This window comes from Lepidochelys kempii, chromosome 1 (genome assembly GCF_965140265.1).
Source record: "Lepidochelys kempii isolate rLepKem1 chromosome 1, rLepKem1.hap2, whole genome shotgun sequence".
Taxonomy (NCBI): Eukaryota; Metazoa; Chordata; order Testudines; family Cheloniidae; genus Lepidochelys; species Lepidochelys kempii.
Genome location: NC_133256.1, coordinates 284827142 through 284845435, shown reverse-complemented (window position 1 = coordinate 284845435; position 18294 = coordinate 284827142). Strand labels below are relative to the sequence as shown.

The 18294-nt window shown below is 42.9% G+C and overlaps 1 protein-coding gene across 4 annotated transcripts in view; it reads right to left on the bottom strand.

The window, feature by feature from the left end:
- PTPRR (protein tyrosine phosphatase receptor type R) overlaps nucleotides 1-17895 on the bottom strand; it is a 198773-nt gene extending 180878 nt beyond the window's left edge. For 3 of the 4 annotated variants that reach the window (XR_012156754.1, XR_012156755.1, XM_073327783.1), the window contains exon 1: nucleotides 17760-17888. Coding sequence is in view for 2 of the 4 variants with exons in the window: in XM_073327783.1 (XP_073183884.1) it covers nucleotides 17760-17820 (61 nt within the window). In the remaining 2 variants the exon portion in view is untranslated. Of the gene's footprint in view, nucleotides 1-17759 lie in introns of all 4 variants that reach the window. The other variant, XM_073327782.1, reaches the window with a different exon arrangement.
- Nucleotides 17896-18294: the final 399 nt, after the last annotated feature.

Genomic DNA, 18294 nt, shown 5'->3' with positions numbered 1-18294 from the left:
CATTCAGCCATTCAGATTTACAGAGCCATCTGCTGAACTGAGTTGCATAGATCCTAGGAGGAATTATTAAGGGAATATGGAATGATGCTTTTAAAGCCTGCTGCGCACATTTCAGCAATTGTAGGTGATAAACACTATTTCATTGACATAGATTCCATTCTTGATATGGTGATCATGACAAATTTTCTTTTGCATGCTGGCAAATGGTCATGCTTACATTTTGAAGACTACACAGAGGAAGCAAACACAGGAGTAAATTCTATCTATCTTAGGTACTTATATGGCACCCATTACCACACTATTTGAGCACACTAAAGTCTTTAATTTATTTACTCTCACAATTCACCAAGGAGGTGGAGAAGTATATTATCCCATTTTCCAGATAAGGATAGCAGAGACTAAGTGACTTGCCCAAGGTCACACAGGAAGTTTGTGGCACACCAGAGAACTGAACCCTGATATCCCAAATCCCAAGCTAATGCCTTAACCACTGGATCATCCTTCCTCTGCTGGAAGAAAGTAGGTTGCACAGGTGTAACCACATTACTACAATAGGATGTGTACCTAGCACCATGGAGAACTGATCCCTGATTGGGGCCTCTACACATAAGAAATTATGATGTGTTGTATTTCTATCAGCCTATCTTCCTTACATATATAATTCTAATCTCCTCTTCACAATATATTTGTTGTGGCTGCATTGAAGACAAACTCCCACTGTCCCCTCCCCACTTTGAAAATGATCACACAGTTTGTTCCTTGTATGTCACCTATATGTAAAGATAATGCTTTTGTACTTAATCAGAACAGCTCAGTCATCTTGTCTCATGGTAACTTATTTCTTGTGTGTAATAAACACAGATGCTGGTGGACAATTTAAAAACAACAAACTGGGATTCTCAAAGCAACATATAACAATGGTAGGGATATAGAAAAAGAGAGATATTCTTCAGACCAATGAATGATATAAGAAATGTCAAAGCTGGCAGGTCCTTTGTTTTGAATCGTGTGAAATCATACCATCACTGCTCTTCCAGCCTGTATCATGTTTGTGAGAAGATGGAGGTCACTAAAGATCCCATGGCACTTTTCTGAAGAGTTAAGATGTCAATCCCAGTGCCCTTCAGAGATTCCAGTTTAGGTAATTACATTCTGTTGACCTAATTTCCTCATGAAATTTCAATGAACCAGACTGCAAATCAAGAACAGTATCCTATCTGTCGTCTACTGTTACTGCTACCCAGAGATGGGTGAATTTCAATGGTGGGTTAAGCGATTCATGTATATGCAGAAATATTATATGTACTCCAGGGGTATTCTGCACAAAAAATTAAAAATTCAGCACACAATATTTTTAAATTCTGCAAAATTCTGCAAATTTTATTTGTCAAAATAACACTACATAATCACAACAGTTTCAATTATTTTGATAATTTATTTCAAAATACCTGTCAGCAAGTATGTCTGTAACAATACAGACATACACAAAAATTCTCTCAGGAGTAGAGAGTTAAAGAAACCCCTATGATAACCTAGTTCCTGTTTCTGTGTCCCCCTCCCCCTGAGAGCACAGCCAGGGGGCCAGACACTCACACCACCTACTCCCCACAGCCCAGCCACACCCTCACCAGCTCAGACACTCACACCCTCTATCCCTACCCTCCAGAGCCCAGCTTCAGGCCCCCCCAACCCAGACACTCACAGACCCTACCCTCCCAGAGCCCAGGGATCCAGAGGGAGAAACAGCCTGATGTTAGGTCCCAGGCTTGCACGGAGTTCCCTGCATGCCCCTGCCTCCTTACTTCAGGGTGTGTGGGAAACAGAAGCTGCTGGGAACCATCCAGTTCCCTCCCTGTCCTGCTCCTCCTGGCCTTGTCTTCTATTTGTGAGCTGAGCTCTGCGGGGGTCCAGTAGCCTGTAGTGGTTGCTAACATCTCTGCAGCTCATTTCTCTGGGGGAAAAAAAGGAAATTCTGTGTGCCCAACATTAATTTCTGCAAAATTCTGCATTGTGCAGTGGTGCAGAATTCCCCCAGGAGTATATATGGACTGAGACCAATGGGAAATTTTCCTGAATTAGGAATACAGACTTGTAAAGCACTTTAGGATCCTGAGGTACAAAACATGCTACATAAAATGTAAATTATTCTTTTGAATAGACAAACACACAAGAAATCATTCCCCAACCCACCACAGAACCTAGCATCTTGAATGCTTGGCTTTCTTCTTGACAGCCTGTCATCCAGTAGAGAAGCTGGGATTGTATGGTGCAGTATCCCTTGTTTTTGTGGGCAGATGGATTTGGAGCACAGGAAGAAAAGTCAGATACAGGGTGTACCTTTAAAACAGATGAATGTTGGGTTGTTAAACTTCCAGGAGTCCCATTAAGCTATTTTGGGTTTGATTCTACTGGTGGCACCCAGTAGCTACCCTTACCAGCAAAAAGCCACCCATACCTCCTGCTCAGCCAAGAGAGCTGGTGTAGTCCAGAAAGCATAGGGGCTGGCCAGCAAAATGAGAAAAGTTTAGCCTTTCTCACAAGCAAACCGAAAATGTTCAGTTGTGTCAATCAGTCACTGACCTGTGTTGGTGGCATTGGGGAAATACATCACTATGGTATATGTTCCTGGAGGCAATGCCTCAGCTCTCTGGCACAGAGTCAGTGTAGGCACACTGATACGCTCGTTAGGAGCCTGCAGCATGCACTCTCCTCTGCTATTCAGTGCAGGGTGCAAGACTATGGTCCTACACCTCACCTTCCCATTTGTAGTGTCTAGCATCCTGGGCACACCAGCAGGGAGCTACACAGATACGGGGGAGGGAATGGAAATGCCTTACAACTGCCACACCCTTGCACACCTGCACATGGACCAGCCACAAGCTGGCTTAATGTAAACAGCATTATTGAGTAATGACTTACTCCGCATATAAGTTTGCATTTCATGGCTTGAAAGGGGCACAGGGAAATCATGCATGTCAGTTCTGCATGTAATTCACATGAAACTTGTGGTTTCCCACCACAACACTGAATTTTCCCCTCTGGTAAATAGAGGGAAAGGTAGGGGAACAGGATTATGTGAAAATGTACAACAGAAAGCTCCTGTCGCCTTTGAATTCTTTTTTAAAAAGCCAATTTAAAGCAAGAGTGACCAAAGTCACTGCCATCTCATGGTTCTTATGTGTGTACAAGCTCAGTCTATATCCACAGCATGGGTCTTGAACCCCAGGCCAGAAGGTGCTTAGGATACAGTATGTGATAATCCACTACTCAGTCCCAGTTAACAGTTGCCAGAACTCAAACTCAACCGTGGCAGAAGACTCCAGTCCTGTGATCTGACAGGCCAAACTCCAGGAGTCTGGATTGATTCTCTGCCTCTATTTAAACCAAGCAGAGGAACAGGAAGTTGCCTGGGCAACTGGGTTTCCCCTGGCTTAGAACTGTATCCCCTGCACTTGCTCCCTGACTCTGACCTCTTGCTCCAGCATGGCACCTGACTCTCAGTCTGCCCTTTGCCTTTTTCCAGGTTCTGGTATCCTGACCCAGCCTGACCTCTGGCCCCTGACTCCTGCTCTGACCATTAAGTCAGACCACCCAAATCCTAATCATGAGAGTCTAATCCTGAATAGACAGGTTCACACATCACAGGAATCAGAGCTGGCACATGGATCTGTCCATATAACATATACATACACATATTGACACACAATAACTACATATGTAGTAGAGATACCATATGATAAATTGTAAAACCATGTAATAAATGAATGGGCCATGCACTTTTGACTGTCAGCTGCCCCCTGTTTACTAATCCATCTCCGCAGGATGTATTTTACCATTCCAAATCCCTAAACAGCTTAAAACAGCAGCCATTTTATTTAAAACAACCTGTCAGGAAAATGTTTCATTCTTCTCTCCCCAAAAATCTAACCTTGCCCAGCTTTCAAGAAAGGCAAGATTTAGTTCAGAATCAGTAACAGCTTTAAGACTTAAAATGTCAAACTTTGAAGTCTGTTATCTTATATCCCCCAGGCCTGGAAACCAGAGCTTTTTACCACTGGAAAAGGGAGATTCCCAATGGGACCTCACACTCACTTCTAGCCCTGAAAGGACCCAAGATAATGGATTCTGGAAGTTTTGACATCTGTGAGTCTAGAAAAGCGATTCCCAGTCATTTTCAGAAGTATTTTAAAATTAGCTTTAATTGTTTCTCTTTCTGAGCCAAGAGAAGTTAGAATCATGGTAAAGTAGTTCTCTCAAACATTCCTAAGCTTCAGAGTAGCAGCCGTGTTAGTCTGTATTCGCAAAAAGAAAAGGAGTACTTGTAGCACCTTAGAGACTAACCAATTTATTTGAGCATAAGCTTTCGTGAGCTACAGCTCACTTCATCGGATGCATACTGTGGAAAATAGTGAGGATGTTTTTATACACACAGACCATGAAAAAATAGGTGTTTATCACTACAAAAGTTTTTCTCTCCCCCCACCCCACTCTCCTGCTGGTACTAGCTTATCTAAAGCAATCACTCTCCTTACAATGTGTATGATAATCAAGGTGGGCCATATCCAGCACAAATCCAGGGTTTAACAAGAAAGTCTGAGGAACAGTGGGGGGTGGGGGGGAGTAATAAACAAGGGGAAATAGGTTACTTTTTATAATGACTCAACCACTCCCAGTCTCTATTCAAGCCTATGTTAATTGCATCCAATTTGCAAATTAATTCCAATTCAGCAGTCTCTTGCTGGAGTCTGTTTCTGAAGTTTTTCTGTTGTAATATCGCAACTCTCATGTCTGTAATCGCGTGAACAGAGAGATTGAAGTGTTCTCTGACTGGTTTATGAATGTTATAATTCTTGACATCTGATTTGTGTCCATTTATTCTTTTACGTAGAGACTGTCCAGTCTGACCAATGTACATGGCAAAGGGGCATTGCTGGCACATGATGGCATATATCACATTGGTAGATGTGCAGGTGAACAAGCCTCTGAAAGTGTGGCTGATGTTATTAGGCCCTGTGATGGTGTCCCCTGAATAGATATGTGGGCACAGTTGACAACGGGCTTTGTTGCAAGGACAGGTTCCTGGGTTAGTGGTTCTGTTGTGTGGTATGTAGTTGCTGGTGAGTATTTGCTTCAGGTTGGGGGGCTGTCTGTAGGCAAGGACTGGCCTGTCTTCCAAGATTTGTGAGAGTGATGGGTCGTCCTTCAGGATAGGTTGTAGATCCTTGATAATGCGTTGGAGGGGTTTTAGTTGGGGGCTGAAGGTGATGGCTAGTGGCGTTCTGTTATTTTCTTTGTTGGGCCTGTCCTGTAGTAGGTGACTTCTGGGTACTCTTCTGGCTCTGTCAATCTGTTTCTTCACTTCAGCAGGTGGGTATTGTAGTTGTAAGAATGCTTGATAGAGATCTTGTAGGTGTTTGTCTCTGTCTGAGGGGTTGGAGCAAACGCGGTTGTATCGTAGAGCTTGGCTGTAGACAATGGATCGTGTGGTGTGGTCAGGGTGAAAGCTGGAGGCATGTAGGTAGGAATAGCGGTCAGTAGATTTCCGATATAGGGTGGTGTTTATGTGACCATCACTTATTAGCACTGTAGTGTCCAGGAAGTGGATCTCTTGTGTGGACTGGTCCAGGCTGAGGTTGATGGTGGGATGGAAATTGTTGAAATCATGGTGGAATTCCTCAAGGGCTTCTTTTCCATGGGTCAAGATGATGAAGATGTCATCAATATAGCACAAGTAGAATAGGGGCATTAGGGGACGAGAGCTTTATTTCAGAGTCTGCCACATTCTGACTAACAAGCCAGAAGTTGGAGAAATGAGGACAGGAAGAAATTAATTTCACAAGGAAAAAAAAACAGCAGAAATTGACTCTTGATTTATATATATTCTATATATTCAAAGGACATTTAAAGCATTTTTCCAGGTAAATTACATGTGTTGCAATTTAACTTTAATTTCTTACTTTTATTCCCAGTAATGTGTGTGATTTTCAGAAAACAGATTAACTGAACCTTGTTACTTAAGAAATGGTGGGTCTCTGATCTTCACATTTCTTCCTAGTCTCTAACTCAATACTCTCAAATCTGAGCGCTTCCCCACTGAGTGCATTTGCCCTCCCATTCTGCAGCACTGGACTGGAGCCCTATCCACTATCACTAGATTCCAGCATCTCACACTGGAAATGTCCTCCCACTTATCTACTAGCTTTAACTCAACCACTTTATCAAGGGGCAGTGTTGGATTCTGCATGGAGTCTAATGCCAAAATCAGAATGCTGAGTGAAAGGATGGATAGTGTGGGCAGTGTCCTAAGTCATGAGATTTTCTAACTGATTTTCTGTTCAGTGAGACTAAATCAGGCCCTACACTAGCTTACTCCTGGGTGAATTCTGCACCAAAAAAATTGAAAATTTTGCACACAATATTTTAAAATTCTGCAAAATTCTGCACATTTTATTTGTCAAAATAACACTATATAATCATGCCAGTTTTAATTATTTTCGTAATTTATTTCAAAATACCTGTCAACAAGTATCTTTTGTAACAATACAGACATACACAAAAATTCCCCCAGGAGTAGAGAATTAAAGAAACCCCTATGACAACCCAGTTCCTGCTTCTCTGCCCCCTCAGAGCCCAGCCGGGAGACCAGACACTCACACCCTCTCCCTCGCAGAACCATAGTCATGGAGCATCCCCCACCCACCCAGCCGACATACTCACACTCTCTACCCCCCAGAGCCCAGCTGTGGGCCCCGTCTGGGCCCAGACACTCAGAGACCTTCTAGAGCCCAGGGATCCAGAGGGAGAAACAACCTGATGCTGGGGCCCAGACTTGCATGGAGTTTCCTGCATGTCCCTGCCTCCTTTCTTCAGGGAGGAAGCTGGGAACTGCAGCTGCTGGTTCCCTCCCTCTCCAGTATGCTCCCTCTCCCTCCAGCCTTGTCTTCTATTTATGAGCTGGGCTCTGCCAGGTCCAGCAGGCCCGAGTGGTGGCCAACATCTCTGCAGCCCATTTCTGTGGGGGGAAAAGGGAATTCTGCATGCCCAACATTAATTTCTGCAAAATTCTGCATTGCGCAGTTGGCACAGAATTCCCCCAGGAGTAACTGGCTTGAGAGAGAGAGAGAGAGAGAGAGAGAGAGGAGAAAAAGATGGAGCTGGTCAAAAATTTTCCATTGAAACTGTTATGACAGAAAACTGGGTTTTTAACTAAATTAAATGTTTCATGAAAGTGTCTGTTCTCTGCAGAAAATTTCAATTTTTTCATCAGAAACCAAGTGCTCCAAAGCAGAAATATTTAGATTTGGGTATCCGCTGTGGTGTCTCAGGGGACTTATAGTTCATCACACTCTCCGCTACGGGCCAGGCTTCTCAGTGGGATTACTTCTCCCATCATGCACAATGGTCAGGGACTCCCAGGATGGAACTACATCGCAACACCATATGGGGAGACTGTAGTGCATCGTGAGAGAATGCGGTCCAACCAGGGATCCCAGCCTACAAAGGAAAATGAGCGTCCCAAACGACGACTCCCATGGAGCACCACAGTAGCATTTGTGAATCAAAAAGTTCAGTTTTCAGAGATAATATTTTGGGTCTGGGATTTTTTGATGAAACATCAAAATTATTCACAGGGATGAAAAAGCCCATTTTCTGAAGGGCTTGAATAAAGGCCCTGATTTTTCACTACATCTGAGCTACATCCACAGGGAGCCAATTGCAGCTCCCTGACCTTTGGCTAACCAGCTGCGACAGAAGCTAGAACAGTGGACTGGAGTATCTGGCCCAAGTCAATTTTTCCCCATTGCCTTCTCTCCAAAGATGAAACCATCCCATTTTCTTTAGGAATCATGGCCAATTTCTACCTCAGACTAGTGATTTCTGAAGTTGTCATTTCAGGGCCCATTATTGGTCTTATTTATGGAGTAAGGTACTACTCAGCTTGAATACAAATAGCAGAATGTGGCCCTTAACTGCCACTGACGTCAATGACCCACAGAAAGTACACATTTTGGTAATATCATTGGTGGCTTATTGGGTCTCATTATAACTACTGGAGGAGCAGAAAACACAGCTGTAGAGACAAGGTATTCTTGCAGGAAACAGCAATGTAGAGAAAGAAAAAGGCAAAAAATAATTAGAGCTGGTCAGCTTAGAAAACAGATGACTAACAGGGAAATGATAGAGGTCTATCAAACCATGAATGTTGTGTAAAAAGTTAACAGAGAAGTGTTATTTACCCTTTCTCACAATACAAAAACCAGGGGCCATCCAATTAAATTAATAGGCAGCTGGTTTTATACAAACAAGATAAAGTACTTTTTCACACAATGAACAACTAACCTGTGGATTCATTGCCGTGGATGGTTGTGAAGGCCAAAAGTATAAATGTGTTCAAAAAAGAACTGGATAAGTTCATGCAGGATAGGTCCATCACTGGCTATTGGCCAAAATTGTCAGGGATGCAACCACATGCTTGGGGTGACCTTAAACCTCTGACTTCCAGAAATATAAGGAGTGGAAATCAGGGATGGATCACTCAATTAAAAACCCTGTTCTGTACATTCCCCTTGAAGCTCTGGTACGGGTCACTGTCAGAGACAGGATACTGGGCAAGATGGACCATGATCTGACCTAGTATGGCAGCTCTTATATTCTTATATTCATTGGTCACTTCTCTATTGCTTCTGCTCAGAATGCTGAAAAAGTAATTTCTGCAGATTCAGGTGTGCTCAGCCAGGGCAAGGTTTTTCTCTTGTCCTAACGCTCCATAAGCAAAGGTATATTTTTCAGAAGCAGTCTGTATCTTCTAGCATGAGAATCCTTCCTGGAAGAGTATGACCAAGACCAAACAAACTGTTCCCCCTTCCTTTCAGGGCCCCCCTCCTGCTCTGCCAATCAGACTCACTAACAATGCTTCTTTCTGCTTCTTTGATTATTGTTAGTGTAAGCCTACAGTGACATCAAATATTGACTGATTCAGCACCCTTTTCTTCCCATTGAGCAGTTCTTACTCGTACCAGATTGCAGTATTGAGCCCATACTTCCTGTGATGTAGTCAGAAGTTAGGTACAGTGAAATTCCATGAAAAATTTGTTTGGGAAATATGAAAATTGCCTTATTACTTAGATCACGAGCTCTTTGGGGCACAAATAATCTTTTTTGTTCTATGTTTGTATGGCGCCTAGCACAATGGGGTTCTTGTCCATGACTAAGGCTCCTAGGTGCTATGGCATTATAAATATTATTATTAATAATTACAAAAAACAGAGAAATTAAAAATGATCTCTTAAAGTGATCTCTCTCTGCTTTTAGCAATACGTAAGGGAAGAAAGTATGACAGATTTGATCATGCTACTTAGGTGCAGTCCAAAGTAAAGGGGAGCGTGGAGCTGCACTGCCCCTTGAGGAGCACTGCAAAGCAACCAGGAGGTAGAGTGCAAAGCTGAACTCCTCCAGCACACATGGAGAGCATGCCTGCTATTACAACCTTTTAGTACATATAGGCCTATTCTTCCCACTCCACTGGTCCCACCTTCACCCTTCATGGGCAGATTATTCCTTAACTGCCTACTGCAAAGCTTCTTGCATCTTTCTCTGAAGCCAGCAGGTACTCATCACAGTCAGTAACAGGTTACTGCAGTGTTTCTCAGCCCAGGAGAGCATTGGAGGAAGATTTTAGATGCGTCGCGAGGTGCTAGACAAAATACAATGTGCAGTTGGGGTTCCAGGGAGCAAGCCCACCCTGTACTCATCCCACACAGGTGGTTCTTTTTCTGCACAGCCTGGGCCTGGGCCACAACATTCAGGATGTTGTGACCTGATGCATGGGTTGCAATGCCACTTGCTCAAATTTTGACTGATGGTCCCTTCGTCATGATGGAGGGGTGGCCTGGCCAAACCTGACTGGCACTGCAATCAGATATGCCAAGTCACAATGTTCAGAGCTAGGAGCCAGGCCCAGCCCTGGAGGACAGGAGCTTCCTCTGCATGGTGATTGTGGGGTGGGCTCGCTCTCCAAACACCCCTAGATGCCGGGGGGCCTCCTCTCCACAGAAGGCTCAGATTAGGGTTGTGGTGAGGGTGTATAGATGTAAGAGTCGGTCGTAAAAAAACCCACAACAGACTAAATGCAGTCGGTGGTTCGCTTTAGTAAAAAGTTTGGGAACCACTGGGTTACAGAACTAGATGGATTTTGGTCTGCTCCCATATGATCATTCCTATAAGCGTAGGTGGGATGAGGTCATAGCCTGCTTCCTCCCTGCTCCCTTTGGACAAAACAATTCCTGCATTCCACTGAGAATGGGGAATGCAATTCTGACCAGTCCTTACAGTTTGCACCTCTCTGTGTACCTCCATAAAGTGGAGAATATGGCCTATAGTGAGGGAATATTACCTTCAAGTCTCTTTTAAAATATTTATATTGTGATAAGAGTTTATTGGTCTTGGTCCAGTTCCCAGGAGTCCAAATTACAAATATCTAATGCTACATTTGTCATTGACAGCTTTGCTGGTAATTGCTAGAGAAAGGCCAAGAGCTGAACAGGAGAAGGAGACTGCACTACACTCTCACCCTGAGAGGGAGTCCTTTCAGGTCAAGGTTGAGGCATATTGAGGAAACTTGCTCTACCACTGGTACTTCAACAATCAAAACAATTTGCATTTTCAGACCTAGGTAGTAGCCACATATCACCTTGATCAATTGGTCCTTCAGCCCTCATATGGATTGCGCCAATCACAACATGTCTTCCATTCTTCTCTTATCCTGGCCTTCTTTCTCCACGTGCAGCCATGCCGCACAAGGCATAGCTCTATATATTAATCAATAACTCAAGAAGCATTTTGGCTCTGGATTACTCCTTCCTCTCAGAAAACCAAGCAAATCACTGATATTTTAAAGCTTAAGAAAAACAACAACTACAAGTAATGTGAGTTCTAAATACAAATACCAGATTCATCTCTCCATGTTTCATTTGTTCTACTCAAAAACATTTTAACACTTCAGGAGTACTCAACATTTCTGGTAGAAAAATGTTTTTTATAATCATGAAAGACCAGAGGAAAACAAAAACTGTCTGGAGACAAAATGCTTCGCATTTGTAATGTCTACTTAACAGTATGCCTTAAATGGCAGCAAAACAGCATGTCAGTCGAGTCAGACTAAAATCTCATTAGTGTAGGTTATGTAGCTCTAGTTGCACACACACTAATGTTTATCTCTAGCAACTAAAATCAAGAATTATTACCAATAAATCCAGATAGATTTTTAAAACAATGACACAAATGTATGGATTTGCAGTTAATCAAATGAATAGAACATACTTTGCAAAAGGTATTTTCTTAAGTAAATTAGACTGCTTTAAAAGAACAAAAATCTGGATGCTGCTTTATTAGTCGGTGGATGAGGCAGTGTGTAAGAAACTCCAGGACTGGCAAAAAACCAACTTCATCTGAAAAATATTTCACTACACATAACATTTTCCGGGGTATAGGCGTTGTAATTAAACATCATACAAATGCACAGCAAAGCAGAACACAAAGTAGTCAGAATGCAGCCAATATATGATTAAGTGCACCAGTAGTATTTTGAAAGTGAGGCTTTGCATCTCATCATCTTCTACATTATGGGTATGTTGCCTGATATATTGAAAATGGAACCTGTTACTATGGCCCATTGACTTCAGTAGGTCGACTCATGTGAGTTAAGAGATGGAGCACTGGTCCCTAAGGCACTTGTTATTCTGACATATTCAGACACATAGTATTGATGCATTGATATTGTGTCATAATTGCCTATTTTTCAGAAGGTGCCACATCAATTTGCCATATTTGGCATTATTGTAGTTTTCCAAGTGAAGACTGAGTTAAATTCTGTTCTGTGTTACGAAGAGGTAAATCCATAGTAACTCCAGTGAAATCAGTATTTGCTGTAATGGAAAGCAGAATTTGAGCCTATGGAGTTCTGGTGCAGCTAATGTGGCTCAGAGAAATCAGTGCTTTTCATGAGTTCCTAGCCTACATAACTGGCTGGCCTTACCAAGTATTTGATTCAGAACTGTATTGGAAACCCAACAGGACAGCTACATTGGTCCACAGTATAAACTTCCTTCAAAAAAGATGGACTTTGGCCCCTTGCCACAGCATTTAAGCATGATTGTCTTTGATGCCACAATACTTCCAGCAACCATCAACTTTGTGAGTGACAAGTATACTCAGCGCTAGATTGTGGCATTCATGCCATGACCCTGAGAGGAAGTCAATGTGGGCTACCCTGCCCAGGAGCAACAATGGGAGACTGGGCGTGTCTGAGGCACAATCTTTCTGGGGGCATCTCTGTGCACATCAGGGCTAAGCCCCTTTATCCCCAACCATCAGGCTGGCACAGATTGCTCCCCACTTCTATGCACCAGAGCAACTCCATGTCACCACCTCTTCCCCATCCCTGGTTTTAATATCGCACTCCCTGAGTGCAGAGTCTCTATTTTCCCCTAAGCATGAGACTGTTACTGTAGAAAGGGCTTTTAAAGCCTGGCAAGTGAAAGCATGATGTAGAGGGATGGTGGAGGGCTTCTTGCATGTCCTTCTATCGTGGCACACCCACACAAATCTGCTCACAATCTGGTTTTCAGTGAATTCTTAAATTGGCTGGCTCTGATCTTATATCTAGAGTAAGCCTATAATTATCGTTTTTACATTCCAATTTCCTTCCTCAAATCATGTTCCCAGACTCGAGAGAGTGAGTTATAACATTTACTCATTTCATCTTGAAAAGAACATTCTAATTTATCAGATATTTTAATTTGACAGTTCTAACTTGAATCTCAAAAAAAAATCTATTGACCACAACTCCCACTGGAACTACAGTGATTTGCACCAGTGGAAGGTCCCCATGCTGTCTCTGGTGTATTTGCAGTTCCAGCAGCTCAACGTGACACACACTTTCCTTTGCAGGAGACATGGAGTATGGACAGTTGGCAGGAACTGGTTTCCCAAATTTAACATTAAACATTATGTATTCTCAATATGACATGTGGTGTTATGAAGGCATTCCAAAGGAGAATACACCTCAATATTTTTGACTGGATATGCTACACAGAAACTTCCATTTTGAAAGACACTTTCCATTACAAACTAGCAGGGAGGAGTAGATGCTCATTCCAAGTCTATTTTCATATGCATTGCACACAATCTCGCACACTTTGTTTAAGTTTCTCCGCACCTGCAAAATTCCACTGTGATTTTCATGTTACTTTGCAGTAACAACTGTTTGGATCAGGCCTGAGCAGTATCTCAAGTGGATACATGCCAGTCTTTTCTACTAGAGTTTCAGATGACCTTTTGGAGGCACTGGGATCTCTTTTGGCAAAAGACTGAGTAGGACCTTTGGCTTTCCTGGTTGCTGAAGTACTGGTCCCATGTTTTATATTGTCAATGTGTTCCTTCATGGGAGGGAATAATAACAGTGGCCCTGAAGAAAGATGCTGTGAGACCTTTGCTCAAGAAACCATGTCTTAATGATGACAATTCTACCAAGTCTTACTTACAATTGTTTGGCTCCATGGGCCTCCATTTGTTAACCTCTAGGACTTTCTGCAAAAATCACTTTCTCTCTCAATATTTTGATAAAAGACATATGGATGGTTGATATGGAGGTTATTATTTGAGTAGGTTTTATTCCAGTCTAGATGGTTTTGCTTGGGCCATTTACAGTGACTGTATATTTTATTCTTTGTTTGTATATTTTAAGCCTGTTCATGGAATTCATGAAAAGAAAATGAAATTAAATAGTTAATTAGTTCAGTAACCTAGGTAACACCAAGCATAGATGCTGGAACTAGGAATGCTGGGGGTGCTCCCTCACCCCCTGGCTTGAAGTGGTTTCCATCATATACAGGGTTTACAGTTTGATTCAGTGGCGTTCAGCACCACCACTATAAAATTGGTCCAGAACCACTGTTCACTAGTTCTAATTATAAGCTTATTTTGGTGCATCACTACGTGTTCTCACTACCACCTAACATTATTTCACCAACATAACAATTGTTTCTGGTAGTCTCGAGAGATACTAACTTTTTGTTGCAAAAATGTGCACTATATCATACCTACTAGCAAATAACCTATGCCATTACTCTATCTTGCCCTTTTCTTCAAAACATAATAGCAGCTAAAGGTTCATAGTGATTTGTAATCACTTAGTACAAATGTAGGCCCTACTCCAGCTCTGACAGCTCTGTGCAAGCAGATTTCTGCTCTTGCACATTGCCCAATGCAACTCTGGGTCCATAAAGGCCCTAATTCTACATTGACTTCAGTGGAAATTGCAGAGGTGTATCTGAGAGCATAACTAGATTTGATTTGCTTTCTACACAGCTGTAATGTTTTGTTGACAACAACATCTAAACTGAATTAAATTGATCTTTTAAAAAAAACAAATATGGAAATTTGAGATTCTTTTATGGTGAAAAAATGTCAGCTTCTTTGCAAATACATATCCTGATATTGGAGCACAATGGTAATGGAACAGCCTTTCCATGGCAAACTCATTTCTCCAATATGCAGTATAATACCTTTCAGTTACAAAGAATTGCTTTAAACCCATTACAGAATCAATACCTCCTTGTTGTAGTAATATCTCAATTAAATACAAAATCATATTTTTTCTAAAACCTATTAACATCAACTGATATCAGGGAAGATATTGTTAGTGCATCTGCCGATGGATATCTTAGCATCCTCCTACACAGAAGTTGGCTTCATGTATTTTGAATTTTGGAACAAAGCCATATATGAAAAGCCAAGTAGTTTCAACCACAGAGCAAAACAAAATGACAAACACCACATAACTTCTGACCAATCAGTAATGGTAAGTGAAATACATTTTTATGTTACCAGATGAACTCTTATCACTAAAACACCATTCATAAGTCACAACTGTAGACTGTGCTCCACAGAAAGCTCCAGAATGAACCAAATGACTAATTCATCTTTCACTTCAAGTGAAAGTGACAGAGCTCTTAACTGCTTAAGGTTAAGTTTACTATGATAGTAAAAGTCAGGAAGCTCAGTAGTGTAGTGTCTTGAATGACACAAGACTAGTAACAGAAAACTCCATGCAGCCCTGGCTGGAGCAGGCACAGCTCTCATCTTTGATGGGAGCTATACACATTATAAGACTGAATGGGTCACTTTTTGGATTTTAATACTCATTTTTCTAAAGTGATTATTCACCAGAATTGCATGGGAAACAAGATAGCAATGTATGGGTCTGTGTTGTTTTCTCCATTTTTGTGATTATTGAAGATTTTTAGATTAAAGGCTAACTTTCATATACAAACATTCCAATTAACTTAATAAAACAAGTTAAACGTACCAAGGCAATTGTACATTTTAGTTAAACCAGTTTCCATTAGTATGATGGAAAGACTAAGGTAGTCTGTGCAATTTAGAATTAATAGTGGATAAATGAAGATTTAGAAGGCATGTTATGACAAATAACAGTTGTAAACTAATTTTACACAAATGATCATTTTAATGTATATTTTTGTAAAAGAACAACCTAAAAGCATCTTAAGGATTTTCACAAAATGGATTTCAAAATGCTCCTTATCCTTTAGTCTGTAATCTTTGTCACACACATTGTGAAAATAGCAATACATGACTCTCCTAAGCAACCATAAATACAAAGGAATAAGACATGGTTGAAATCTTGTCGAAGCTAGTCTGATTTACCTTAAGAGTGAAGTACTAATAACTGATGGTAACAATTTCTTGTGACTAGATTAAACAAGATGATGCCATGCCCATTTATCTAGCATATTAAATAATGTATACACTATTATCATAACCTGATAACCATTAATTATTTATTACCATGTTACATTTCTAGTGGTATTACTTAACCCTGATATGCTTCTAAAACCTTTCATCCCATAATAAAACAGTTCAAGTTAATGGAATACTGAAACACTCTCCAAAAAGATGGTTTGTGGCAGCAAAAGACTGTATATGTATTCACATATTCATAGAGTCATTCATAGATTGCCAGGCCAGAAGGGACCATTGTGATCATCTAGTCTGACCTTCTGTATGGCACAAGCCATAGAACTTCCCCAAAATAATTCCTAGAACAGATCTTTTAGAAAAAACATCCAATTGATTTAAAAATTGTCAATGATGGAGAAATCACCACAACCCTTGGTAAATTGTCCCAATGGTTAATTACTCTCACTGTTAAAAATGTATGTCTTATTTGCAGACAGAATTTGTCTAGCTTCAACTTTCAGCCATTGTATTTTGTTATACCTTTCTATACATATACAAAGGGAGGTTGTAATGGACTTATGTTAAGTTATAAGCAGGGTGCAACAGCCATTTTCTATGTCAGAAGTAGAGATACAGCAGTACTCTCTGCAAACACAGAGACACTTCAGTGATATTAATTACAAACTACATTTAATTACACCTTCAGCACCAATTTACTTTCCTTCTAAAAGAGTGAGAATTTAGGTTAACATGATGGGAAGTGGGGAAAAGGACTCAGGAGAAAGGGCAGTTTTTACACCGATTAAGCGATATCCTTCTTTTACTGAAGAAATACAGCAAATGATTATCAAAGTGAAACTGACGCTTGAACTGAAAAGCTCTATGTAATATAGTTCTTCGTTAACCACATTTCTGAATGATGCCCACATTTTGCTAGTTAAGCAGTGAGGGGATTTACTAACACAGCTACAGGACTACTGTACAAATGACTGCTGTCGCAGCTGAAATTTTGCAGTCTAAAATCCTGTTTCGACAAATTTAAAAGATGCTAAATGTTTTTTTTAAAAAAAAAAAAAAAAAAACTTGCATCATTCTAAAATATTTAGAAACCTGCGTGGCTCAGTGCTCCAAATCCCAGGGCAATAGTGACCGAGGAAAATAGGCAGTATCCGTACGCGTCAGAGTGCCTGAAGTGGCAACAGCTGAGGGCTTGCACGCGGTGCCATTCAACCGTGCTTTTGTTTTTAATTATTAGCAACCCTGTTGAGGATACCGACGGCTACAGCGACCGAATCGCCTCAAGTGACATTTGGCCTCTTAACAACGCTCCCGCTTTGCCGTTGTGTTCATGCCGGTGGTTGCTGACCATGGTGCTGAAAGACACACACGGTGCTGAAACACTCCCGCCCCCTCCCTGGCTCCCAGGCCTGCGCTGCTCTATTGGCGGAGGGCACTTCATGGACAAGGGAACTGGCCAAGGAGGCCGCGGAATCTCCCCGGCTACCTGCTCGGAGCCATTAGTTCGGCCCGTTGCATCCCCCTCAGAGGCGTCGCTGGAGCTTCCACTTGAGCCCTGCCCAGCCCCAAAGAGGGAAGACGCCGTAGCTAATGATTGCAGGCGCTAGATTAACCGTGGCTCCTGCCCCTCCCCCCCCCCACGTGCGTGAGTGTGTGCAAAGCTACAGCCGTGTTAATGCTGGGGGGGGTGTTGGGGGGGCGGTGGAAGAAACTCCCCGTGTAGACTAACGCAGGCACCGCTGTTCCCCCGCAGCAAGGCTCTGACACGGCCGAGCCGCTACCTGTGGGATGGGGGCATTTCGCCCCGGCCCCTGCCATTGCCCGGCAACAGCAGGTGCTGGAGCAGCTCCAGGAGCGGGCGCTGGTCGGGAACCCGCAGGTCTCCCCTCGCTCAGATGACGGGGGCGCTCCCCAGAGCTCCGTCCCCTAGGGCAGCGCGGCCGCGCCTGCCCCCAGCAACAGCCCCCAGCGTGGCCGCTTACCTGCCGCCTGGAGCTGGAGCAGCAGGCACGCGACGGGGAAGCAGGCGCCCGTCCCCCGCATGGTGCCGGCCGGGGACTGGGGCAGCCGCGATCCGCCGGCCGTCTCAGATTCTCCGCCCCATCGGGGTTTGAGCATGCCTGGGAGCTGAGCGGAGCATGCGCACGCGGGGGCGGCTGCCCTCACCTGCCCCTGGAATCGGCTCCCGAGGAGCGACAGCGGCGGGGGGCTAGAAACGGCGCGAGGGGCGCGAACGCTGGGGGGGGGGAGCGACCTGGGGAGGGGGACAGAGGAGCAAAAGCAGGGGAGCGAGAGGAGGATGGGGAGCAAAAAAAAAAAAGTTGGGGGGAGATGAGGGGAGTGAAGGGGAGCATAAGCAGACAGTGAAGTGGGCAATGGATGGGCTCCGGGGAGGGCTCCTCTCCCAGAGTGGGAGAGGCAATTGTCCATAAGGGGAGGGTGCAAAAGTGAAGAGATGAAGGAAGAAGGGGAGAGCCCTTAAAATCCCGCCCATTTAGCACAGGTAGAGGAAAGAGC